General features: G+C 45.5%; 1 protein-coding gene across 1 annotated transcript in view; it reads left to right on the top strand.

Moving 5' to 3' along the window:
• The window catches only part of si:ch73-211e3.1 (neurogenic protein mastermind), a 64,361-nt gene extending 42,860 nt beyond the window's left edge, over nucleotides 1-21,501 (top strand). The window contains exons 3-6 of the mRNA XM_020043575.2: nucleotides 17,388-17,510; nucleotides 18,214-18,295; nucleotides 18,603-18,820; nucleotides 19,410-21,501. Coding sequence (XP_019899134.1) covers nucleotides 17,388-17,510; nucleotides 18,214-18,295; nucleotides 18,603-18,820; nucleotides 19,410-20,483 — 1,497 coding nt within the window. The 3' untranslated portion in view covers nucleotides 20,484-21,501. The remainder of the gene's footprint in view (nucleotides 1-17,387; nucleotides 17,511-18,213; nucleotides 18,296-18,602; nucleotides 18,821-19,409) is intronic.
• The last annotated feature ends 6,252 nt before the right edge of the window (nucleotides 21,502-27,753 follow it).

The following is a 27,753-nucleotide window of genomic DNA, read 5'->3' as shown; positions in this document are numbered from 1 at the left end:
CTCTGCCTGAAAGAGTTTCTGCTGCAGGAGACAGAATGCCGCCGCGGCACTTTGAAGTCCAATCTAACACACACAGAACAAACACACACACACACTTACGCACGTCAACACATTTCAATACACAAATGCGAGCATGCGATCTCGGACGCGCGCAAACACACACACACACTATTCACGTTTCTGTTAATCAACAAAGTCAAACACGCTGCGACACAATTTAAACATCGCCTTCACATGCAATGTAAACACCCTAGAAAGCACACCACAAGGTATTTGTCAGGCAACGAGGACTCCCACATGACAGCGAACATATTAGGCACTCAATCATCCACGCTCACATGTAGCAAGCAAGCGCGTGCACGCGGAGACACACGCGCACAGTTTTGTAAAACCCTGTTCTGTTCTGTTCTCTGTGAACTCAGCAAAGCAAGTCAGGGATTTCCTGGCAAAAGCAGCTTTCTCGTATTTGTTGACTCGAGAGGGATTCCCCTCCCTAACACCCCCTCCACCCCCACAAACACACACACACACACAAACACACACACACAAACACACACACACAGCCAAACTATGGAAAGGCCTCTCTTTCTTTCTCTGTCTCTCTTTCCACCTACACACACTGAGGTGAGTAAAGATTCCCTGTACTGACAGTCTCTTCTGCTTGTCTCTCTTTGTCTCTTTTCAATTTCAATGTAAAGGCTTCATTGGCATAGGGAAACAACTGTTTACATTGCAAAAGCACATGGACAGTAAATAAGGCATAATATGTGACAAAAGTGTTAAAAGAAACTCTCTCACTTCGATTCTGTAGGCTTTATTGGCATCAGTGTCACTACAGACATTGCCAAAGCAAACACTGACACAGAAAGACACAGGTTGTAATGTTATTTTCCTTGTTGGTTAATATTTGGAAAGAAGCAGGTTGTAATGTTGTTGTACCGGCTGGTTAATAGTTGGTTAGAAGCAGGTTGTAAAGTATTAAGGTTGTAATGTTACTGGCCTGGTAGATTTTTCAACAGTCATAAAGAAGCAGGTTGTAATGTTATTGGCCTGGTTGGTTGGCTAATAGTTGTAAAGAAACATTTTGTAATGTTATTGTCCTGGTTGGTTGGCTAATAGTTGTAAAGAAACATTTTGTAATGTTATTGTCCTGTTGGTTGGCTAATAGTGGGAAAGAAACATTTTGTAATGTTATTGCCCTGGTTGGTTGGCTAATAGTTGTAAAGAAACATTTTGTAATGTTATTGTCCTGGTTGGTTGGCTAATAGTGGGAAAGAAACATTTTGTAATGTTATTGTCCTGGTTGGTTGGCTAATAGTGGGAAAGAAACATTTTGTAATGTTATTGTCCTGGTTGGTTGGCTAATAGTTGTAAAGAAACATTTTGTAATGTTATTGTCCGGGTTGGTTGGCTAATAGTTGTAAAGAAACATTTGTAATGTTATTGTCCTGGTTGGTTGGCTAATAGTGGGAAAGAAACATTTTGTAATGTTATTGTCCTGGTTGGTTGGCTAATAGTGGGAAAGAAACATTTTGTAATGTTATTGTCCTGGTTGGTTGGCTAATAGTTGTAAAGAAACATTTTGTAATGTTATTGTCCTGGTTGGTTGGCTAATAGTTGTAAAGAAACATTTTGTAATGTTATTGTCCTGGTTGGTTGGCTAATAGTGGGAAAGAAACATTTTGTAATGTTATTGTCCTGGTTGGTTGGCTAATAGTTGTAAAGAAACATTTTGTAATGTTATTGTCCTGGTTGGTTGGCTAATAGTGGGAAAGAAACATTTTGTAATGTTATTGTCCTGGTTGGTTGGCTAATAGTGGGAAAGAAACATTTTGTAATGTTATTGTCCTGGTTGGTTGGCTAATAGTTGTAAAGAAACATTTTGTAATGTTATTGTCCTGGTTGGTTGGCTAATAGTGGGAAAGAAACATTTTGTAATGTTATTGTCCTGGTTGGTTGTCCCGTTGACTGTCATCCGGGTAGAGCAGGAAGCAACACATTTTGCAGCTAATATGGCACAAAAGTGTTTACTCTCTCTCTCCCTCTCACTCTTCCACCCTCTCTTTCTCTCTTTTTTCTCTTGACTGTCCTTTCCCTGGCTTGGGGCTGTGCAGCTGTGGGCAGGGAGCAACACACACACACAAACACACACAAACACACAGAGAAACATTTTGATGTATGCCTGCTATGTGCTCATTCTGGTGAGTATTTTTCTATGTCTGTTATTTACACCCCACAGGAATGCGTAGCAGCGTTTGTGCGTACGTGTGTGTGTGAGTGGTAACACAGGTGGACTGTGTTGTGCTGGGTGGTGGTTGATGACAAACGTCTGTGTGGGTGTGTATGTGTGAGTGTGTGTGTGTGTGTTTGTGTTTGTGTAATTGTGTGTGTTTTCGTTGTGAATGTACCGCCGTGTTTTTTCCATACTTTACATGAGTCAGCAAAACCGTAGTCAGACTCCAGAGACACACACACACACACAATGTAAACACACATGCTGCTACATACGCACGTTTTATATATATATATATATGTGTGTGTGTGTGTGTGTAAAAAGTGTGTACAGTCATTCTCAAATATCCTTGACCTAAACTAGCCACAACCTCTCTCCTCCCCCTCCTCTCTCCCTCCCTCCTCTCTCCTCCCCCTCCTCTCTCCCTCTCTCCTCTCTCCTCCCCCTCCTCTCTCCCTCCCTCCTCTCTCCCTCCCTCCTCTCTCCTCCCCCTCCTCTCTCCTCTCTCCTCCCTCCTCTCTCCTCTCTCCTCCCTCCTCTCTCTCTCTCTCTCTCCTCCCTCCTCTCTCCTCTCTCCTCCCTCCTCTCTCACTCCCACCTCCCCACCTCTCAGTCTCTCTCTTTCTTTCTCTTTGTCCTTCCTCCGAGGCTCTCTGGCTGTCCCCTGAGTGGAGTGCACTAGTTCTGACTGCCGCCACCCGTGGGGTTAAAAGGAGTGGAGGGCCCAGGGAGCCGTTTGGGATACGGGGGAGGGGGTCCGTGGGTTGGAGGAGGGGAGGACAGGAAACAGCGAAAGGACGAGCGAGGAAAAGAGAGATTATTGTTCGTTGTTTTTAGATTTTTTTTGTCTTACATTCCACTTGCTTTTGGCAATGTAGACGCATGTTTCCCAATAAAGCCCATTTGAGAGACAGAGAGAAAAAATGTGCCAGAATATTCCTAATGTGTGTGTGTGTGTTTGGGGGCTGGACATAAGCCGCTGTCAGCTTGGGTCCTTATAGTGTGTGTGTTTGTGTGTGAGAGCCAAGGAAGGAAGGAAGGAAGGAAGGAAGGGGCTTGACAGTTAACACAGCGGTGCATGTGGACTCATATCGCCAACAGTCTTTTTCAGAGGAAAATGAAAGTGCTGCGGCCATATCTCTCCCTCTCTCACACACACACACACACACACACACACACCTTCAGTGTTGTGCCTCGGTTGATTAAATGTACCTGCTGTTGTATTCTTCTTCCTCTTTCTTCTCTGTGTCCCTTGTTTATTCTCTCTCTCTCTCTCTCTCTCTATCTCCCCCTTTCAATCTCTTTATCTCCCTCCCTCACTCCCTTTCCCTCTTTCTCTCTATTTCCCCTCTCTGTTCCTTTCTCTCACTCCCTCGCCACTCAGCTCGCAAACTCTCCCCATCCTCCCCTCCTCCCTCCCCCTCCTCCCTCTCCCCCTCCCTCCCCTCCTCCCTCTCCTCCTCCCTGTTCTCCCCGGCTTCTCCCGTCAGGCCGAGAGGTAAAGTGACAGAATTAAATATGAGCTGTTCTCTTTTAGCAGTCTGGAGTTCACTGGAGGAAGAGAGCAGGAGGGAGTGAGGGAGTGTGTGTGTGTGTGCCTACCAGAGGGGGCGGGGAGAGAGACAGAGACAGACAGCAGGAGGCAGACAGTCTTGGCGACTGGATTCTGGGAGAGGGGGTGGAGTTGGGGGAGGGGGGGGTTGGGTGACGCGCGCGCCGAAGCAGGCCTCAAAACACACAAACTCCCTGGCAGAACAACGTTATTTCCAGACAAACACCCACACCTTCAGCTGTACACAAACAGAGCCACACTGAGTCATAGCAAAACGCACGCGCACACGCACACACGCGCGCTTGTGTGCCTGGGGTCAGGCGAACACAGGCGTTGCTCGTCAGGATGCGGAAGGCAGACTTTTCGTTATCAGGCGTGGAGAAACTGTTTTCTCCCAGCCATGTTGGGAGGATTTCCTGTGGGCGCCTCCCAAATGGACCGCCGTCCCCTACGCCGCATCGCAGGTCCAAAGTAGTGCACTTTAAAATGGGAAGTAGGCTGCCATTTTGGAAGCGGTGTTGTAGTTTTAGAAAATTAGGCCGAAGCAGAGATGAGCGTGAGGAACGGGAAGTGGGGGGGGGGGGGTTGTGACCTGTTGCCATGGGAAAAAGGGCAACTAGTTGATTGTAAACAAGCAGAGTGTGCCTCTACCTATTTTCCCTTGTCATTCATACTTGTAATTATTTGCAGACTGTTGCAACACTGCACATAGTTAATAACATAGCATTTGTGATGCTTTTATCCCTTCGAAATGTCTTTTGTTGTTTTTACTTGATTCCTGATTTCTTTCTCCGCTCTTGCTATTTCTTTTTATTATTTAGCGCCCTTTTATTTTCAACATGCTTTGGCAATACCCCTTCACATGCAAATAAGGCCCTATAAGTGAAAATTGAATAGATTTTGTTATCAACACAACATTGCACAGGAGGCTACATTATCAACATAATTCCTGCCGTAAACACACACACACACAGACACATATGGTACATATCTTTCCACTGGACAATGTGGTTTATAGCCAAGGTAGTATTTACTAATTAATTACAGTCCCGAATAAGGTCCTGTTAGATAGATATCGAGATATAAACGTCAGTGTGTGTGTGTGTGTGTGTGTGTGTGTGTGTGCGTGTGCGTGCTTTCAAGCGAGAGCCTCGGCGCAGAGCAAAACGAGACAGTCAGACTTGACACAGTAGCCCAGTGGAATGGATGTTCTCACACGCACCAAGGACACAATTGTTCTCTTTTTTCTGTCTCTCTTTTTCTTCCTCTGTCCTTTTTTCCTTGTCTTTTCTCTGTCCATCTTTTCAATTCTTAATTTTTTTTAAATGTTCTGATTCCGTCTCTGTTATTTCTGTCGTTCTTTCTCTCCTCTCTCTCCTTCTCTCTCTCCTTCTCTCTCCTTCTCTCTCTCCTTCTGTCTCTCCTTCTCTCTCTCTCCTTCTGTCTCTCCTTCTCTCTCTCTCCTTCTCTCTCTCTCCTTCTCTCTCTCCTTCTGTCTCTCCTTCTCTCTCTCTCCTTCTCTCTCTCTCCTTCTCTCTCTCCTTCTGTCTCTCCTCCACTGTGAGTCTGTTGTGCTGCATCAGATGTTGCACCTGAGGTGGTAGTTCAGTCCAGTCTGGGTTTGCTTTTATATTCCACTCCATCACTGCCCCCCCCCGCCCCCCGCCGTCTCCACCCGCTCCCTCTGTCCGACTCTCGTTCACCCCCCCCCCCAGCCTCCCCTATCCTTTCAGCTCCGCCGGCTTTCTCTTCCCCGTCTCCTTTGGTCCTCCTCTCCTCCTTCCATCCTCTCCTCCTGACAGGCTCTAGTCTGGTGTTGTATTTCCAGCGCCGCCTGCAGCGTTGCCATGACAGACCTGCTGAGAGGGAGAGAAGGTGGGGGGGCGTGAGGAGAGCAGAGCAGGGAGATAGGGGGAGTGACGGGAGGACAGAGAGGACTGGCGGGGGAGAGGGGGTGAGAGGGAAAACGGGTGTACAGTGAGTAGTCTTCAATCCATCATCTGCAGTCCTTACAGTCAGGTTCATACAGGGGTGGGTGTGTGTAAGTGTATGTGTGTGTGTGACTGTGTGACAGTGTGTGTGTGTGACTGTGCGTGTGACTGTGTGTGTGTGTATAGGGAAGCGTTGTGTTAAGCAGAGGGCTCGATATTGATCGGCCTGTCAAAGGGTGCTGTGTACTGATGCTCCCTTACACAGTAGCAAGCAGTTACAGATTAGTACCCCCCCCCCACACACACACACACAGACACACAGACACACACACAGACACACACACACACACAGACACACACACACACACAGACTCAAACGCAGTGGCGAGAGAGGAGAACCTAATTGAGAGAGAAGTTTACAAGAGAAAATAACCAAGAAATAAATGAAGAGAGGAGCATATAAGAGAGAGGAGTAGAGAGGAGAGGTGGGGAGAGGAGAGGTGGGGAGAGGAGAGGAGTAGAGAGGAGAGGAGTAGAGAGGAGAGGTGGGGAGAGGAGAGGAGTAGAGAGGAGAGGTGGGGAGAGGAGAGGAGTAGAGAGGAGAGGTGGGGAGAGGAGTAGAGAGGAGAGGAGTAGAGAGGAGAGGAGTAGAGAGGAGAGGTGGGGAGAGGAGAGGTGGGGAGAGAAGAGGAGTAGAGAGGAGAGGTGGGGAGAGGAGAGGCGGGGAGAGGAGAGGTGGGGAGAGGAGAGGAGTAGAGAGGAGAGGTGGGGAGAGGAGAGGCGGGGAGAGGAGAGGTGGGGAGAGGAGAGGAGTAGAGAGGAGAGGTGGGGAGAGGAGAGGTGGGGAGATGAGAGGAGTAGAGAGGAGAGGTGGGGAGAGGAGAGGTGGGGAGAGGAGAGGAGTAGAGAGGAGAGAGGAGGAGAAGTTCTGAAGTTTAAATAACAGTGTGTCTGTGTGTCTGGCCCAGCCCAGCCCCAGTCATAACAATGTGGTCTAGTTTGGAAGCCATTCGGCTTATGCTATTGGGCGTGGGGGCCCGCGGACCCGCTCTGTTATTGGCTAGATGTGATGCAAGGTTCGGGGCAGTGGTCGGGATGGAGAGCTGTCATTGGCTGGGAGTGATGCAAGTTAGGTGGGTTCGCTGATAATTGATTGGTCAACCACCGGGCCAACCAAATGTCTGTCTCAGGGGTCCAGAGTCAGACAGAGAGGTTACTGTGGGTTACACAGAGAGAGAGAAAGTGTGTGTATGTGTCTTTTCTAGTCTAGACCACACTCTTTAATGATAGTCTGTGGTAATAATATACATGTCAGGGAAGGTTCCGGATGGTAGCTTCATTACTGGTCCTGAAGGTGCAGGACTGGGCTTGTCCCAATTACAGACAGATTCTCTGAATTTTATATAAATTACTTTAAATTTGGATCCCCATCTGCCAACTATAGGAATGAAGAAGACATTAGAAATGAAATGAATCCGGCTGTCCAGGCGATTCGCCCCGCTCTTTAAGAGAGCAGCTCAGGGATGGGGGTCTGTAAGGCCGCTGAAACGTGTTCATGGCAACGCTGCCGATGTTGCCTGCACTGGGAGTCCCCCTATACATTTAAGACTCCGGGACTCTGCTGTTACACTCTGTGTGTGGGTCCATATGAGAAATCAATATCTGTCTGTAAACAACATTACATGATTAGAAGAGTGAATATAAAGGTATTGTTCGCCTGTAGCGTGGTTGGCATTAACCTAATTCAACTAGGATTACCAGCGAGAGAGGATGGGGGGGGGGGGGTGCTGGGGAGGAGCAGTTGGGCGGGAGGGGGGAGGGGGGGGGGAGAGGCAGTGGAGAGAGAAAAACATTAGCATTTTGATGTGTGTCTCTACTTTAGCCAAAGGCCAGGGGTTGGCTGTTAGAAGTGTGTGTATTTGTGTGTGGGGTGGAGGGGGCCATGGCAGAGGGATAGGGGTGTGTGTGTGTGTGTGTGTGTGTGTGTGGGTGGGTGGGTGGGTGGAGGGGGGTTGCTAACCTTGCAGAAGTGATGCCAGTGAAGCTCCAAGGTCTCTCTCCATCACAGCTGACAGAGAGAGCCTTGGAACACACACACAAACGCACGCACACACACACACACACACACACACACTGGAACTGTTGGTCTCAGACTTTACCTCAGCTGCTCCCTACAGTTCGCCCATTGTACTTTCACACACGCCCAAATATTTTCCAGTGCCACTTGGAGTTTGAATTAAGACAAATAACGAAAAACAGGGGAGTTTTCCGAAGCGTCTCGAGAAGCCGTGCTCTTACTCACCTGCACAGTTAGGATTTCCTATCCTGCAAGTTGGTGGCAGCTCAGTTTAGCAGCTCAGTTGCCTCTGGTTTATGTGTTTCACAGCACTTTGCTTTAACCGTGTACAGTTGGTGCATTAGGCTGATTCCCCCTGACAGCAGGATGCCTGGACACTCTCCAGATCACACTGGATAGAGAGACAGAGGGAGGGAGGAACAGAGGGGAGCGAGAAGGAGCTGGAGGTAGCGGGAGGAAGAGAGGGCAGCGAGAAGGAGCTGGAGGTAGCGGGAGGAAGAGAGGGGAGCGAGAAGGAGCTGGAGGTAGCGGGAGGAACAGAGGGGAGTGAGAAGGAGCTGGAGGTAGCGGGAGGAAGAGAGGGGAGCGAGAAGGAGCTGGAGGTAGCGGGAGGAAGAGAGGGGAGCGAGAAGGAGCTGGAGGTAGCGGGAGGAAGAGAGGGGAGCGGGAGATGTCGGGAGGTGTATAAATAATGTAGAGCTCTATAATGACTGGAGGAAAGGCTCTTGTGAGCTGCAGACTCCAGAGACAGTCCGTCCACTGCTGTACACACACACACACTCTCAAACTCACACGCACGCACGCATGCACACACACAGACACACACACAGAGATGCTGAAAACACACAGAAGTACACACACTCTGTCTCTGTAATGACTGTTGTGTAAATTGAGAATAAATAATTAATCGTTTTCAGCCCTTCCTTTAATAGCTTCACACTGGAACAACAGGAACTGAGTGCTTACACACAGGCAGAAACACACACACAGAAACACACACACACACACACACAGGCAGAAACATACAGACACACACAGACTGAAACACATGAACGCACAGGCAGAAATACATACACAGCGCAGCCAGCACCACGCAATATCTCTTGGTGTTTTGTGAGTAGTATATAGGATTTATTGAGGTTTTTTGGTGTCCCTCCATCTCTATAATACAGGCCATTTAACAGGTGCTTCTATCCAAAGTGACACAGTCTCATAGTTGTGTACTCTGTTTATGTACAGCCGGGCCCTGTAGGAATCAAACCAGCAACCTCCGCGTTGCAAGCACCTTGCTCTACCAACTGGGCTAGGGAGGACCATCTCTCTCCTTCTCTCTCTCTCCCCATTTCTCCCTGCCCCTGTTCCCCCTCTCTTTCCTTTCTCCTTCTCTCTCCATCTCCCCCCACGCCGTCCCCCTCTTATCTATCGAAACAAGAAAGGGAGATCTTCTTTCTTCTCTTTGTAACAGCAGCTGTTCCACTATCTCGCCGTGAAAGAGGAAGGTGGAGGAAGAGCGCGCGAGGGAATACTGGAGAATGGGAAGAAGGCAGTCATTTCCCTAGCTCCTATCTCTCTCTCTGTCTCTTTCTGCTGAGTGTTGTGTTAATGTGACTGTAGTGTAAAAGACTGGGTGTAGTCCTCAGTGTGTGCGAGTGCTCGCCTGGGTGCACAGTGTGCCTAACCCATGTTTACAGTATAGACACGCGCGCGCGTGCGTGCGTGCGTTCACGTCTGCCCACTCATACACACACTTTGCTTTGTTTGTGTGTGTGTGTGTTTGCAAGAGCGCGCGTGTTCGTTTCAGGACGCGCTGTCTTTGTCAGACCAGAGAGGCAGAGTCTGTCCCTGTTGACCTTGCCCTGAGGAAGAACTGAGAGAGAGAGAGAGAGAGACAGAGAGAGACAGAGAGAGAGCACAGATGGTAAGAGATGTCTGTCTTCCTAACCAGGAGAGGGTTACTTATAACACCGAAACATTAACCCTTGATCCTGCATCTGTGTGTGTGTGTGTGTTAGAGAGACGCGGTGTGTCAAACAATCCCCGGATAGTTTACTGCTTCAAAGCACCGCCAAGCTAGAGGGAGAAAAGAGCGAGAGAGTCCTGGTCCCCTCCCTCTTGTTTCCACTGCCTGGTTTTTCAAAGAGAACGGAGCGAGAGTCACCCACATCTGTCTAATTTGAAGCTCCCCCCATTCCCTTCCTTCAACCAAGCCTGACTGCCCCCCCCCTCTCTCTCTTCTGCCAGCTCTTCTGAGAGTCCAATGCCAGGGCGCCAGGCCAGCTAAGTGGCGTGTGTTTGTGTGTGTGTGTGTGTGTGTGGGCATGTCTGTGTTTTCTCGTGTTACCCTGCAGTATGCAAGTCTATAGCCGCTGGTACAGTATGCCACTGTTGTGAAACCATCCTGCCGGACGCACACACACACACACACACACACACACACACGCGCGTGCGGGCACACGCGTTGTGCCAGTCGACCCAATAACAGTTAACCGTTCTGCTAACCAGTCTACCCAACCTCACCCACTAGCAGGCAGACACAAACACACACACGGGGAAACATAGACATACACACAGACCAAGACAAAGAAACAGGAAGAAGGAGAATAACTGGAAAGAAACAGAAAGAGAGATGGACAGAAAGAGAAGGAGAGAGGGAGAGAGGGAGACAGAGGGAGAGAGGGAGACAGAGGGAGAGGGGGCGTTACCTCCTGTCATGTCTGCTGTGTGGAACTAGGTCAGGCGTCACATTCATTAACATCCCTCTCACACACACACAGCCACACACACTCCGTTCACGCACAAACACCCAAACACACACCGACTCTGGGGCAGGCTGCTAATGCAAAACACAACAAACCCCCCCCCAACAAACACCACACACCCAGCCACACTGCAGCCCCTCTGCCGAACATGGAGCCACTTGCTGGGCAGACATCAGGCGGGCAGCCCCCTGTAGCGTTGGAGCTCCATTTAGCATTAGCCACAGGGAGCCATTGATTGACTCACTGCAATTTTGTTATGTACTGGGAAGAGACACCCATGAACGGTCACGTTATCTTTGTATTCAACCACTGCTAGAGAGAGCACCATCCATCCTATTCACTTCTTTTGTCTACACTATCAATCAGACTGCTGGAATCCATTGTTGCTCAGTCTATTTCTGGACTTATAAAATAATGATATACTGCCATTGATTCTTGAAGAATATGAATCATTAATGAGCTTAGTTCAACTGTTTCACCCGGTTAAAAACTAAATTTTTTGTAAACAGTGCCTCAAAATATAGTTACAAGTTTAGTTTTGATATTACGGTCAGCCCTTGAATTGACAGCTTGTCTGTTAGTTTGTGAGGGATTACATTTCCACTTTATTGTTTTAAAAGAAAGGATTGTAAACGACCCTTGTAGTTTACGTATAGCTCTGTTTTGAAAAAATCTTAATGTGGCCATTGTAGTGTGGTAGTGTACTTCACAGTATAGTAGTAGTGTACTTCACAGTATAGCGGTAGTGTACTTCACAGTATAGTAGTAGTGTACTTCAGAGTGTAGTAGTAGTGTACTTCACAGTATAGTAGTAGTCTACTTCAGAGTGTAGTAGTAGTGTACTTCACAGTATAGTAGTAGTGTATTTCAGAGTGTAGTAGTAGTGTACTTCAGAGTGTAGTAGCAGTGTACTTCACAGTATAGTAGCAGTGTACTTCACAGTATAGTAGTAGTGTACTTCACAGTATAGTAGTAGTAGTGTACTTCACAGTATAGTAGTAGTAGTGTACTTCACAGTATAGTAGTAGTTTACTTCACAGTATAGTAGTAGTTTACTTCACAGTATAGTAGTAGTGTTCTTCACAGTATTGTAGTAGTAGTAGTGTACTTCAGAGTTTAGTAGTAGTGTACTTCATGGTGTAGTAGTAGTGTACTTCTCAGTGTAGTAGTAGTTTACTTCACAGTATAGTAGTAGTGTACTTCAGAGTGTAGTAGCAGTGTACTTCACAGTTTAGTAGTAGTAGTTGTGTACCTCACAGTATAGTAGTAGTGTACTTCACAGTATAGGACTAGTGGTAGTGTACTTCACAGTGTAATAGTAGTGTACTTCACAGTATAGTAGTACTGTACTTCAGAGTGTAGTAGTAGTGTACCTCACAGTATAGTAGTAGTTTACTTCACAGTATAGTAGTAGTGTACTTCAGAGTTCATAGTAGTAGAAGTGTACTTCATAGTGTACTAGTTGTGCATTTCACAGTGTAGTAGCGTGCTTCATGCACCAGTATACAGTGTTTCCTAGTGTGTTAGTTCCCAGAAGTACTACAGGCGTAAATAAAGTGTTCTGGGGAGTGTTGCTGTGGAGATAAAAGCCTCGGCAGCGTTAGCAGCAGTCTGACTCTTCCATTCGGCAGCCCTGCTCTTCTGTTCTGACAGCTGGATCCATGCCAGCTCCCTAAAACACCATGCAGTGCGTGCGCAAATATGTGCGTGTGTGTGTGTGTGTGATCGCACTCGTGTAGCATTAAGAATTTGCAGTCAGCCGCTGCTCAGCTTGTGTCTGAGTGCATGCGCTTGTGTGTGTGTGTGTGTCGTCTGTGCGCCACTTCTGTTTGCTCTGTGGCAGTGAGCCTCTACCAAGGTCAGGCAGAGTTGCATGACAAAGCTAGTTCCCTGATTCACGGGTCACTCCCCAACCGGCAGCGCTACACACTTCTCAGTGCACTTCTCCTGACCAGGGGGCCGCAGAGTGGTTTTATTCACAGGCAAGTAAGGAAGCACTACATTTACCAGTCGTCACTGGGCCATATTGAAGTGTGACTTATGTATGTCCCCCCTCCTCACACACACACACAGTCACACACACATAAACACAGTCACACACACACACTCCAAGAAAGAAAACTAGTGTTTGAGTAATATTACTTTAAACTCTCTCTTTTTCTTCTTACATTGAGTGCTGATAAGTATTTTATCAGGAGCAAATGTACTTACTGCAACTAGGATGTGTGCTTGTCTCACCTGGTTATCTTAAGGGTGAATAAAATAACTCTAAGTCAATTAAGATAAGCGTGTCTGGATTGTGACTAATATGTAAATGTGAAACATTTGAATATTGAAATGTATGATAATATATGGCAACAGTTCAATATGCTGGTAGACTGAGATTTGAAAGTAATTAAATTAATTTGAGATTCCTTTAATTGAGTTGAATGGATCTCAATGTAAGCGATTCATGGAATTTAGAAGGCTAAAATTGAACTGAGTTGAATTTTGTTAGGTTTACTTGAAGTGTGTGGAATTCAGTTGACTTTAGGTGAGTTTAGTTCAACTGAGTGTTGTTGAGTCTAGTTTGAGGTTGTAATGTAGTTCTTCAGTATTTTGGCAGACAAAGCCAGTATCTCCTCCAATTTTACACAACCACATTAAACATATCCTATACATGATAGATTCAGATTTCATTGGCCTTACCCAAACGCGCACAGACACACACACACACACACACACACACACACACACGTATCCTCTGGAAGCCTCACAATGGCCTGCATGATATGCATTCTGTCCCATAAGGAGGCCTTCAGAATTGGAGAGAAGGAAGAATGAGCAACGGCTAAACCCTGAGGTGTCGGGTGTTGCAGATATTGGCCTCTTCTAGTTGTGATGAAAATGACATCAAAACAGACGTTGCATAAGCTGCTTGCTAAATGAACATACAAGAACTTAATGCCAATGACTGTAGTTCCTACATACACTTTTGGACTAATATATATAAATGTGTTTTTCTCCAACATCTGTTCCCAACTAACAATAACAGATAAACCTATTTTGGACTAAAAACACGGTTAATAAATCATTTTCATTTGTCAGATCTCTTTACCTTGTTTTCTTAGCTCTGCCTCCTAGTCCCATTTATTTGGACTCGTCCCTTAGCTTTTGGCCTTCTTATTGTTCGCATTAAGGATCACAGTTTGGATGTATTTAATGTTGGCGTTCTGTTTCCCCCAACACACATACACATGCACACAACAGCAGCATCTGTACCCTGACAAACAACATGGTGTGTGCGTGCGTGCGTGCGCGTGTGTAATACCCCACACTGAGTTAATACAGTAAATGTTATCCTAATCTGTTCAACACACATTTGAATGCCAAGTGGATTAAAACGCTGCTTGTCACGGTAAAGAGCTCTATAATCAGAGAAAGAGGCTGGCTTTATTTTGGGCACGAATTCCCTTGCAGACAGAGGCAGTGAGAGATAGAGAGAGTGAGAGAGAGAGAGAGAGAGAGAGAGAGATGGCGACGGAAGGAGAGACAGAGGGAGGAAGGGAGATAGAGAACTGGGGAGAGAGGGGTGAAGACAGAGGGTAAGGGGCAAAGAGAGGCGTTTGGGTTGTTTCAGAAGGAAAGAGCTTGTCAGCGTAGTCTGTCTTTCGCAGGTAGCAGAGTGTTAAGCGTGCACTCTGTAAGGAGAAAGAGAAAGACAGAGAGAGGGAGGGGGAGGGAGAGAAAGAGAAAAAGAATGAGAGAGAAAGAGGAAGCAGGTCTTATCAAGACCCTGCAATCGCACGCTTTGTGTTTATATTGGCTTGGTGTCAATCAACACACACACATGGTGTCACTCAACACATACTGATTCCAGTAGAGTACACTACAACAGCCCAGTTATGTAAAGGATCGTTAGCTAAATATAGGTGTCGCCTGTCTTATAAACGCTAGCTAAATATACTGCGAGAAAGCCACTCTAGAATGATTCTGTATGAATATGAAGGATCACAGATGCCACATCGCGATTCGACCGTCCAGTCTGTGCAGGGATTTTCCGACAGGGCAGGAAATGCAAGCGTGTAGGTTTAAACAGGCTTCCAGAGTTTTGGCTTTCATTTCTTTCTTTTTTAAAGCAATCTATTTTGATTTCATCTCAATGTCCAGTAATTATAAACCGCGTAACTATTTGCACTTCCTGTTGCTCCAGCATTGCCTTCATGCTGTGTGTAAGAATCAAATTAAAATACAGCATATGTAGAATAGAAATGAGGTCCATAGCACATATAAGACATACACAAAGACCTGTCTGAAGAATGCTGCAGTTAAAGTGTCTCATACTGGACAGTGACATAAGTACATTATGAAAGTGTCATTTGGGCCCAGGGTGTTGGCATTACAGGAGCCTCAGTCAGTGTCGAATGCGAGCTTGATAGGCTCGGTGAAGTTTCCGTTTCCGCTGTCCCTCATCTAACGCCTGTCAAGAAAGTGTTTCACACACACACACACACACACACTGAGGCACACAATGGGTTTGAATAGGGAGAGGGCCAAGCTTTGTTTGGCTTGGCCGAAATGTCCGCGGAAAGGGAGGAGAGGTGACAACACCGGCCATGGGAGGGACAGAGAAACAGATTAAAAGGAAAAACAGGGAGAGGGAGAGACACAACGAGAGTGCAGGCGAGAGAGACGGAGGTAGAGAGATATTTAGAAAGAGTGATAAGAGAGGGTTGAAGAGTTAAAGAGGGTCGATGAAATTGGCTCATTTTAGCTCGCTACATCCTAGCCACCCCAGATAGCAGATTCGGTGGGCGCCGGCGACCCACCGTGCATTGCTCTCCCTTCCCTGACGGATGAGAAGGTTACCACCGAGCAATCTGACCAGGGGCTGGAGAAGGCCGCACTGCCACCTAGTGGTGGTGGTAGAACATGTCCCTGCAGAGAGGTGGGCCTATCTCGCTGGCTGGAGTCAGGGTTGACTTCAGGTGATCCTGAGAGAAACGGGATTCGCTGATTGTTTTCCGTCTTCCTTTCCAACGTTGGCCTGCTTTGGTGTTTTCACCGATGGCGGTTTGTTGCCCCAAGGCGCGTTACGCCATTGGGTCATTACCAGCAGCTATTATTTCTGTCTCCCTCCGTCTGCCCGTTATCTGCCTCTCTGGTGTCCGTCCTTCTCTCACTCTCACTCCTTCCTCAACCCCCCCCCCCCACCCATTTCTCCGTCTCTCTCGTTTTCAGTCTGAAAGGGTGGTGTGGATCAGATCAATAGCCATTACCAGCATGGCCACTGACATGTCATTCATTTCCACGGCCGGAGAGGCCCGATACTCCCTCTGAGGGTGAACAAACACACACACACACACACACGCTCTGCACCACGGTCGACTGGGCCACTGCTGATTACTAATACACACAGATGTCTATTCTGCAGAGCGTGCACTGTAAATGCTTCCAGCTGCATGTGTAATCACTGTTCTTAGGGCAACGGGCGTGCGCGGTGTGTGTGTGTGTGTGTGCGTGTGTCAACGGCGGTATGCGTATTCGTGCCGGTCCGGTGGCCGATTTCCTTGAGGTGAAGCTGTGTGGCGGTTCTGATTTATTGACCGTTTGTTCGGGCCCCAGGGCAGACAATGGGAAGGGCCCAGGGGCCAATGGGAAAGAAGCTGGAAGACATGTATGTCTGACATGGCCTTTAACACCTTGTAGCCTGCGCACACACACGCACTCGCCCACGCATTCGCGCACACACACGCACCCGCGCACACACCTGACCCGCATACTAACGCGATCAATGTCTTCACTGGCCTGAGGCCAAAGCTATAAAATGATTATAAGGTGGGTTCCGATAGCTCTGTGGGTTAAGGCATGGCGCTAGCCTTCATCCCTGGAGGGGAAATGCTTTCAGTGAGATACCACATGTCCTACCTGTACGAGGACCTGAGCCGAGCTGCGAAGAGACAACGAGAAGGAGGGAGATAGAAGGAGAAAGAAACGAGACCGAAAGCGAAGAAAATTTGACAAAAAGAGAAGGAAATGAGGCAGAATGAGAAGGACTGGAGGCAGAATGACAAGGAAAGGAGGCAGAATGAGAAGGAAAGGAGGCAGAATGAGAAGGAAAGGAGGCAGAATGAGAAGGAAAGGAGGCAGAATGAGAAGGAAAGGAGGCAGAATGAAAAGGAAAGGAGGCAGAATGAGAAGGAAAGGAGGAAGAATGAAAAGGAAGGGGGAGTGTGTGTAACTCCTTATTTCGCTCCTTTTTTAAATTTAAGCCATCTATCAGCCCCAAGAGAGATCCGTGGTGGCGGGAAAGAGCTTAGGGATGTGTGTGTGTGTGTGTGTGTGTTCGATGGAAGCAAGGAAAGGCTATGCATCTTTGGAATGTGCTGGCTTTGTGATAACCAGAGGAGAGAGTGAGAAAGGGATGGGGGTTTGAGGGAGGGAGGGAGGGACGCTCATGTGGGAACTGATTGGTGACCGTCTACAGAGCCAACACAAACAAATAGCTTTGGCTCCTGGAATGACTTGGATCTCACACACACACACAAACACACATACACACCCAAACACACACACACACACACACATACACACCCAGAGACAGAGATTTATTTACGACCCCACTGGTAGGGAAGGAAGGAAGCCATGTTTTATCAGAAAACAGTCACAGACAAAACATTAGCCTGTGTTTTGTTGTCCCGTTCGAAGCCTTGATTGGGGAAAAGGCGTTTTTCATTTATCTCAACACTCACAGAACCAAACCGAACGACAGGCCTTTTGTTGACATGAAAACAGCTGTTTTCCATTTTTGATGTCTTTTTCTCACCCGTGTCTCTCCCTCGCTCTCCCTCCCCAGGAGCAGAGCCCGGGCATGGTCCCCCACCTCCAGGACCCTCCCGTGCCTCGTCCAGCCCAGACCACCACCAACTACAACCAGCTGTTGAAGAGCCAGCTCATCAGGAAACACCTCCAGCAGCAGGTACGAGCCAGGCCTGCGAGTTTGATCGATAGAACCCATCACCCCGGCCTCTTGTTTTTCGGTAATCAGCCGAGCGCTGGTGCCGGGACACAGAGCCACTCTTAAATTGATGGAGAGAGCCACAGATGGCTGATCATCCATGAGACATATACCTTCGACGAAATAGAGTGTTTGGTTACCAAACATTAATGTTTCAGAATATATTCATATATTTCGCGTTTTGATTTGGTGCAGTAGTGGAACTCAGCTCATGGGGAATTGTTCTGATATATTCTTTAAGATTTTATATCATATTATAAATGTCCAAATATGGATGAGGAGGTAGTATGTTACTGCTTTTAAAATGAGTGCGATAGAAAGAATTCAAGATGACAGGAAGCTGGACAGACTTGTGCAAAGGTCACCCTGTAAACTTCACTCTTGGAAAAAAAAAAACTATTTTCGGGACTGAAGGACAGCTTTTTGGAATCAGACAGAGGCTTTCTCTAGTCCTAAATGGTTCTATCTGGAACCTTCTTTGACAGAAATCCCCCCAGGGGTGAATGACTTCACACTGTTTTCCTGAGACTGACGGCTGTTGCGTCTTTGTCCTGTGTTTCTTGGAGAACGGAGGTTCTTTCATGTTGCTTTAGTGGTCACTGCTGGTTGGGGAGTTTGTCGGTGTGTCATTCCAGTCAGGTTGATGAAGCTGATGTTCTGTTAGGTTCTCCAGGAGCAGAAGAGACAGATGGAGCAGATGAATGGGGGCCAGATGACTGAATGCCAACAGGGGGCGCCATTTACAGGTACAGCGCAAACAATCCAAAAGAACACACATCCTTTAAATGTTAATAATGCATTTTAATATAAGACACTATCCTTTGACATTTTGTAAACAATGGAAACTCCTATTCACTCCCTACCTAGGAAAATAACTTACAACAATGGATCGACTCTGTCAAAGCTACGGCTTGTAAAGTCAATTTGTGGAGTATATGCTACTAAAGCAGACATGACACGCTAACACATAAGTTTAGTGTGTTTTGTTTTCCTTTTGTGGCATTCTGTTATAAGCTTACTCTCCTCACCGCTGTCCCCATTCCTCCCCATCAGACTGTGGCGGCGGTGGAGGGTACACCATGGGGGGCCCCCAGCTATCCCACGGAGGTCCCCTGCCACCCGGGCCAGGCCGCCTCTCACTCCCCCCCGGACACCCCTGCCACCCGAGTCACGCCGGACCCCCGGGGTCTTTCTCCCAAGTGGGCCGTCCAGTAGCAGCCTTCATGGGGGGGCCTCAAGGCTCCAAGCAGCCCCTCTATCACCCCTCCCAGGTCAGACCAGCTCGGCCCATTGACCGCACACAGCCATACTGGGAATTTCCCACAACCTCACAATATTATATTAGTCATTATTATAGTTGGCAATTTGCAAGAGGAAAGCCCTCGAGATGCGTCCTCTTGTTTTTTTGCAAGAGTGTCTAAATAAAAATGATTATCACGATAGCTGGTTGTCAGTAAGATCTCTGTTCTCGCACTTTTCACGGTTGTAAATGTCTTGCCTCTGGATACGTTTAGAATCGTGTAAGGAATGTATTTCATTTTTTTGCGATTTGATGTTCCACACATTTCTCACCCTGTGTCTGCTGCGCAGGGACATGCTAGAGACATGATAAGAAGAGTTTGGTTTGGTCACGATCATACAAGTGTTAATAAAAGAAATTGGCAGACTGTTTAAAAAGAAAATGGAGAACAGGATTTGAAGGAAAAAACCCTTCTACAGCAAACTGGATGCGATGTTGTCCAAACGATAAGATCATCAAAGTCAATGTCCCGATGTGTAACTTCATCCACATTCTTCCCCATCATCAGAAAACTTGGTAGGAAAGTATTTCTTTTATTTCAAGTGACTTTTGTTTTACAGGTGGGCGAGTTTGTTGGTGCTGGTGGTATGCCAATGAGACAACCTCAGTTGCCGCACAGCATGATGGGAATGGACGGTCCGGCGGGTCCTCCAAGGCCCGGGATGCAGCAGCAGGTGTCCAGGACGGGGATGGCGATCGGGGCTTCGGGCCTCCGGTCGGGGCTACCCCCGGGTCACCCACAGCACCCTCAGCATCTACGCCAGGCTCTGAACCACGGCGGCAGTGGAGCGCCGCTCCCGAGGATGATGTTTACTGCCCAGCAAGCGCATCAGCAACAACAACAACAACAGCAGCAGCAGCAGCAACAACAACAGACTGCGATGTGGCCTCAGCAACAGCAGATGTCACTGGTGAGCGCCATGCAGCAGCGAATGCCCTGCGGTGACACCCACATGGACCAGTCGGCCAATCACCAGCAGCCGCACGGACACATTTTTCCCGCAGGGGTTGGGCCTTCGAACGGAAGCTGCGGCCCAAACCCTAACAGCCAGTTTACCCAGCAGTCATTGCGGTCGGGGATGCCCGGAGGTGGCGGTGGTGGTAACAATTTCAGCTCCCACCAAGGACCTCCATCGTTACCCTCCAGCCAGGGGATCGGTGTGCCTTCGTTACCCAGCAGACTCATGCAGAAGCTGGGCGTCTCCGCAGCCGGCCAGCCCCTGCCCTCCATGGTCCACCAGGGGCTCCAGCCCGGTATGCGACCCAGAGGACCCCTCTCAGCCCTGGCCGGGATGAAGCCCCTTCCTCTCGGTATGATCCACCACCCAGCTCACCCAGGGCATGGCATGGCCCCGCCTAGCTACCCCGCCTCTGGGGCCGCTGTTGCCAAACACCCCCATCCCCACCAACATCAACACCCCCATGGGTCTGGGTACGGACCAGGACAGGGGAACCCTGGACACAAGCTGCCTCCGTACGAGTACCCTCAGCAGGGGCAGAGCAACGGGGGTATGGGGGGTAGGCCTGGAGGTGGAGGCGAGGAGGCTGACTTCATCGACAGCCTGGTGGGCTCCAATGAAGACTGGCTGAACAACCTGACTATGATTGACGAGTATCTTGAGCAGAACTCATAGTGGGAGGGGTGCCATGTCGAAGGTTGTAGTTCAGGGTTCAGCGTTGACTTTTCACCTATATGAAACTGATGTGGTTTGGCGGTGTGACAGGGACATGGAGCTATTACAAGCTTATGAATGGTTATAACAGGGTGTGTGTACCATTCTAGAAGGTTCTAGAAGGTTATACCTGGATTTACAGTTTGCGTGAATGCGATTGGCTGTTTCAGAGTAACAGGAGCGTTATAAAGCCGACCAAACCTTCAACATCTCCCAACATACCCAAAATGGCCACATTCACCACAAGGTGTGCTTTCCAATATCGCCGGAGGCCATATTGGAAAGAAGGTGTGGCTAAAATGGAACTCACAGAACACACAGAACCTCATGATTCGATGGTTGTCTGGGAAACAGAAGCTTCACTCCAAAGAGCTAGCATAGGAGTCCAAGCATTCTTATTGGTTGTTTGTGTACTGCAGTTAGGACAGCGGACTAATAAAGTGGGTTAAAATTCTCTCCCCATAGGGATATCTCCTATAAAAGGGTTATGTCTATAAAATCCTCTTTGATTGGATGAAATCAATGACCTTCAGCAATGCAATTGGTCCACTGTTTTTCACTGTGTCTGTACTAATTTTGGTTGAATTTTCAACACCAATCTTTTTTGGTTTACTTTTGTATCAAAGTACAGTATGTGGGTGTGATTTGGAAGCATCACTCAAAAACATTCAAATTCCAGATTAATCTATATACGATTGGACCCTGGACACACACAATGCATTTGAGCCAATCAGAAGTCAATATACAGGGAAATACAGGCCAAATCAGTTTGGGGTAATTTCTATCACTGATTGGCCAAAAGGAACTTGAAAGGTTCTCTACCATGAAAGTTTGTTATCAATACTTCATGATCTGGACTGTGGGGGTTTGTATATAGTAAACTATTTTGTAAAATATGTTTTTGTTAAACTGTATCATACACAAAAGAGAAGTACACATATTTATACTTCTTTTCTTCAGAATAAAAGTCTTCAGATTCTCTTTGTACATAAATTATCAAAAAATGATAAACACACACAAATGCTGCAAAGAAACATTGAAATTATCGCTCACAAAATTTAAATCTGTTTTACACTAGAATAATCTTATTGGAATTTGTTATGCAAGACAATACAATTCGGTATTTTGTTGTTGTTGTTGTTTTTGTAATACTGTGTATTACAAGGTAATTACATATTTGTTATGTTTTTTTTACATAACTTGACTCCTGGCACACCAATGGCCAAGGGTTCTTTAGAAAGGTGATGAAGAATATTCACACACACACACACCATACCTGTGAGGTCACAGTTCAAAGTTGAAAGTTCATCTTGGTCCGTCAACTGTACTGTAATATCTATGTTCACATACAATATATCATTCGACTTAGATGTAGTCGACATTATCATCCAATGCGGAAATATAATCTGTTGTATTTGTATTGCCATATCACAGGGTAAATAATCAATTTTAACAAGAACAAGCGTCCCCAAAGCCATACATTACAATATATATGCATGTGTATGTATATATATATATAGTTTCGGAAAAAATTAAGAGACCACTGCACTGTTTTCTTTCCTTTCCAAGCAAGTTGTAAAGGGAAATTTTGAGTCAGGAACAGAAGCGTGTCTTAATTTTAACCCTTCTGTTCCTCACTCAAAACCTTCCATTTCAACTTTTTGGTGAAGGAAAGAAAAATGTGCAGTGGTCTCTTAATTTTATCCGGAGCTGTATGTGTATATATAAATACACGTGCGCACACACAAACACCGTAGCAGTCAAGAGTTTGGACACACCTTCTCATTCAAGAGTATTTCTTTAATTTTACTATTTACCACATTGTAGAATAATAGTAAAAACTATGAAACTACACACGTGGAACCATTTAGTAACCAAAAAAGTGTTAAACAAATCAAAATCAAAATCCATTTCCATTTTAATTTAAGCAGTCCATTGACTTGATAACAGCTTCTCACCCTCTTGGAATTCTCTCAACCAGCTTTACGAGGTAGTGACCTGGAAGGCTTTTCCAACAGCCTTGAAGGAATCGTCGTATATGCTGAGCACTCTGTGACCCAACTCATTAGGGGGTGAGGAGGGGTGGTTGTGGAGGCCAGGTCATCTGATGCAGCATCATCAATCACCTTCTTGGTCAAATATCCCTTACACAGACAGAGGTGTGTTTTGGTCAAATATCCCTTAAACAGACAGAGGTGTGTTTGGTTAAATATCCCTTAAACAGATGGAGGTGTGTTTTGGTCAAATATCCCTTAAACAGATGGAGGTGTGTTTTGGTCAAATATCCCTTAAACAGATGGAGGTGTGTTTTGGTCAAATATCCCTTAAACAGATGGAGGTGTGTTTTGGTCAAATATCCCTTAAACAGATGGAGGTGTGTTTTGGTCAAATATCCCTTACACAGATGGAGGTGTGTTTTGGTCAAATATCCCTTAAACAGATGGGGGTGTGTTTGGTCAAATATCCTTTAAACAGATGGAGGTGTGTTTGGTCAAATATCCCTTAAACAGACGGAGGTGTGTTTTGGTCAAATATCCCTTACACAGATGGAGGTGTATTTTGGTCAAATATCCCTTAAACAGATGGAGGTGTGTTTGGTCAAATATCCCTTAAACAGATGGAGGTGTGTTTTGGTCAAATATCCCTTAAACAGATGGAGGTGTGTTTTGGTCAAATATCCCTTACACAGATGGAGGTGTGTTTTGGTCAAATATCCCTTACACAGATGGAGGTGTGTTTTGGTCAAATATCCCTTACACAGATGGAGGTGTGTTTTGGTCAAATATCCCTTAAACAGATGGAGGTGTGTTTTGGTCAAATATCCCTTAAACAGATGGAGGTGTGTTTTGGTCAAATATCCCTTAAACAGATGGAGGTGTGTTTTGGTCAAATATCCCTTAAACAGATTGAGGTGTGTTTGGTCAAATATCCCTTAAACAGATGGAGGTGTGTTTTGGTCAAATATCCCTTAAACAGATTGAGGTGTGTTTGGTCAAATATCCCTTACACAGATGGAGGTGTGTTTTGGTCAAATATCCCTTACACAGATGGAGGTGTGTTTTGGTCAAATATCCCTTACACAGATGGAGGTGTGTTTTGGTCAAATATCCCTTCCACAGACAGAGGTGTGTTTTGCAGAGATCATCACATGCAGACATCATAGGTTCACCTGCGCCGCGTTTCACAAAGATGTGGCTGTTGTAACCAAAAATCTTCAATTTAGACTCATCAGACCGAACAGATTTTACTGGCAGTCTACTGGCAACTTCTTGTGCTTATAGGCCCAAGCAAGTTGCTTCTTATTAGTTGTGTCCTTCAGTAGTGGTTTCTTTGCAGCAATTCGTCCATAAAGTTGTTGAGATGTGTCAGTTACTTGAAGTCTGTTAAGCATTTATATGGGCTGCAATCTGAGGTGCATTTAATTGCCGATTTCTGAGGCTGGTGACTCTAATGAACTCATCCTCTGCAGCAGATGTAACTCTGGGTTTCCTTGCCTGTGGCAGTCCTCATGAGAGACAGTTTCATCATAGCGCTTGTTGGTTTTTGCAACTGAAGATTCTTGAAATTTCTAGGATTGACCGACCTACATGTCTTAAATAATGATGGGCTGTTGTTTCTCTTAGTTTATTTGAGCTGTTCTTGATATAATATGGATTACTACAGTACAGACAGAATGGTGGTCTGTGTACCAACCCAACCTTGTCACAACACAAATTATTGGGTCAAAAACATTAAGGAAATAAATTCCACAAATGAACTTTTAACGAGCCACACCTGTAATTTGAAATGCATTCCAGATGACTACCTCATGAAGTTGGTTGACAGAATGCAAAGAGTGCAAAGCTGTCATCAAGGCAAAGGGTGGCTACTTTAAAGAATCTACATGAAATGTGTTTTGATCTGTTAAACACTTTTTTTGGAACACAACCAATGTGTATGTTTATATGTATACCTATATGTGTATATATATATACATATATGTGCATAAGTGTGTGTGTATGACTCTTGGCATGCCCAATCAACTCAAATATGGCCGAAGGTTCCACTTGAAATCATTCAATTTGTTTTGCGCAGTTTGTTTCTGGGTGTATTTCATTCCAATACCCACAATCCACTGTGCCACGCTCCAAGAGGGTGCCTTTCAGTAATCTACCTTTGCCTCTTCTTAAGGTCTCCTTTCCCTCATTCACACTGATCTGAGTGAACAGGGCAGGTGAAAAGCTAGGCCTGCATCACACTACTTTAACCAATCAAATTTTGTCCGATAAGTGCAAATGAAAGAGTGGAGACAAAGGGCTCAATTCAGACTTGGGATAAATTTACTTAATATGAACTTAGTCTATTAAAATGGGGATTTAAGTGAAACAATATGTGTTCTTTATCTCAAGTCCATTTACCTGAAGTCTGAATAGGACCCACTGGAAGACTGCAGATGAATGAAGCACCCCTGATATGACTTCCTCTACCTTAGGACCACACAGACTACCTTAGGACCACACAACGACTTCAAAGCCATGACAAGGGGTTAATCGATTATCTGTGATTTCATTTTTTATTTTTTTGTCTTGATACTTTCTAGATTCAAAATAATAAAATGTATAAATGGAGGTAAAATGAAAGAAAAAAATGGTGTGTGAAGTTTATATTTTCAACAGGTCTTGACCACGTCTCTTGTCCTTGTTCATTTTCCCCTCTATTTTTTAGTTCCCTTTTTTGTCCTGCCAGAGGTGTTGCCTGGTTTAATGAGCATGCCTTAACAATAGCCACCCAACTCCCACTCCTTTCTGCCTTTGTTTAACATTCATCACAATGACACGCATTTCATATTCCATGAGGTTAGTGAGTGGCGTCCTCAAGTGGTTAGTCAAAGAACTACACCATGCACCCCTTGGGGCATTAGAATGTGTCAAGAATTCTGAACAGAACACACGTTATCATTTCCGTCAATACTGCAGCAGAGAACATGTTTCATGACATTACTACATAAGAACATGGTAATGGGGGGGGTCCTTTTCATTTGTCAGGCTTTCTCTGTGACCTGTTTTGACCCCTGTCACACATACAGACACAAACCCTGTGATTGTGGGTTAACAGTCATCCCAAACATCTGCTTGTTGTGTGTGTGTTTGTGTGTTTGCACATGTGTGTGGAAGCATGTTTAGGTGGGCGGTAAATATGCATCAATAATCCTGCATGCATTGAGCTGCAGAGGGAGCATGATTGGGGGGCCGGTAACATGCATCGATAATCTTGCATGCATTGAGCTGCAGGGGAAGCATGACCTCTTTCTGTTTCTCTGTCCGTTCATCTCTCCCAGCAACCACTGTCTCTGTACAGGCTATACTGTCTGTCTGATGCCTCTCTGTGTCTGTTTGCCTGTATGTCTGACCTTCTCTCTTCCTCTCTTTGTCTGCCTGTGCCTGTCTGACTGCATCTGCATTTGCCAATGCCTCATAACAATTCATGGATAAAAACCTCACAATAAAATGTGAAACATATCCCTTTGTGGTCGAGCTTCATCTCTGTCAAACCTCACAGGAAACGAAGATGGAAGTGACTGAAGCAACACCCAAGCGTGTGTATATAAGACACGTATCGGTTCTGTTTTCTAACATTTTCACTGGTCAATTTATAGTGTGTGTGAGTTTATTTCTAGACCATCCAGGCACCTGGTTGATTCTAGCATGTTAGGACAGTTTCTGAGTCAACAGCAGTACTTGTTTCACTGTGTCAGTAGCCATAATAACAAATCATAATAACAAGCCATAATAACAAGCCATAATAACAAGTCATAATAACAAGCCATAATAACAAGTCATAATAACAAGTCATAATAACAAGCCATAATAACAAATCATAATAACAAGCCATAATAACAAGTCATAATAATAAGCCATAATAACAAGTCATAATAACAAGCCATAATAACAAGCCATAATAACAAGTCGTAATAACAAGCCATTATAACAAGCCATAATAACAAGCCATAATAACAAGTCATAATAACAAGTCATAATAACAAGCCATAATAACAAGTCATAATAAGAAACCATTATAACAAGCCATAATAACAAGTCATAATAACAAGCCATAATAACAAATCATAATAACAAGTCATAATAATAAGCCATAATAACAAGTCATAATAACAAGCCATAATAACAAGTCATAATAACAAGCCATTATAACAAGTCATAAAAACAAGTCATAATAACAAGCCATAATAACAAATCATAATAACAAGTCATAATAATAAGCCACAATAACAAGTCATAATAACAAGCCATAATAACAAGACATAATAACAAGTCATAATAACAAGCCATAATAACAAGCCATAATAACAAGTCATAATAACAAGCCATAATAAAAAGCCATTATAACAAGTCATAATAACAAGCCATAATAACAAGTCATAACAACAAGTCATAATAACAAGCCATAAAAACAAGTCCAGCACAGAGCGGGCACAACTGAAATGATGTCATGTAATGTTACCAGTTGTGGTTACAGAATCTCTATTACTTTCTGCCCCTCAGTGTCATAAGCTGCCTATTCCTGACACCTGGAGTTAGTCCTGGTAGGGTCATTGGGAAAGTTTCCCCTTGGGTACTGATCTGAGATCAGCTTACTTTTAACAATTATGAACTTAGTCATCAGTGAGGGAAAATGTCAAACTGACCCAGGATTGGCTTCTATGAGCAACTTCAACAAACTTAGGGTTAGGGTTGGGTTTGACATGCACAAACCTATGGACCTACACGATTCCTGCTGAACACAAACATGTTACATGCAGTGCATAGACCTCCTCTGTGAAATACTCCTTCCTGATTCTTTTACTAAGCAACTTCACAAGTCTGGGAGCTGCCGAGATAAAAATATGTTCCCCCGATTAGCTGCCAAAGGTTTTCGCCACGCCTGGTTCCCCAGTCACTCAGGAAATCTACTATATTTCATGCAACTGGACACATTTTTGGGCAGCGGCAAGGAAGGGCCTCGCTCCTGATCCCTGGCGTCGGCAGCTTTCAGATTTTTTTATTAAAAACACCACTGCTGTGACTGTATAATTTTTATTAACTAGACTCCTTCCCTTGTGTTCCTTTCACGGTCTGGACTTAGCTTCTTACATTTTTTTCCAGGTTAACATGATGTTAGGTTCAAGAAATATGATGAAAATATATCCAGTCATTTTTATAGTAAATATTGAATGAATAGCAATGAGAGGACAAGT

The sequence above is a fragment of the Esox lucius genome, chromosome 24, assembly GCF_011004845.1.
Source record: "Esox lucius isolate fEsoLuc1 chromosome 24, fEsoLuc1.pri, whole genome shotgun sequence".
Taxonomy (NCBI): domain Eukaryota; kingdom Metazoa; phylum Chordata; class Actinopteri; order Esociformes; family Esocidae; genus Esox; species Esox lucius.
This window is presented reverse-complemented; position numbering and strand designations above follow the sequence as displayed.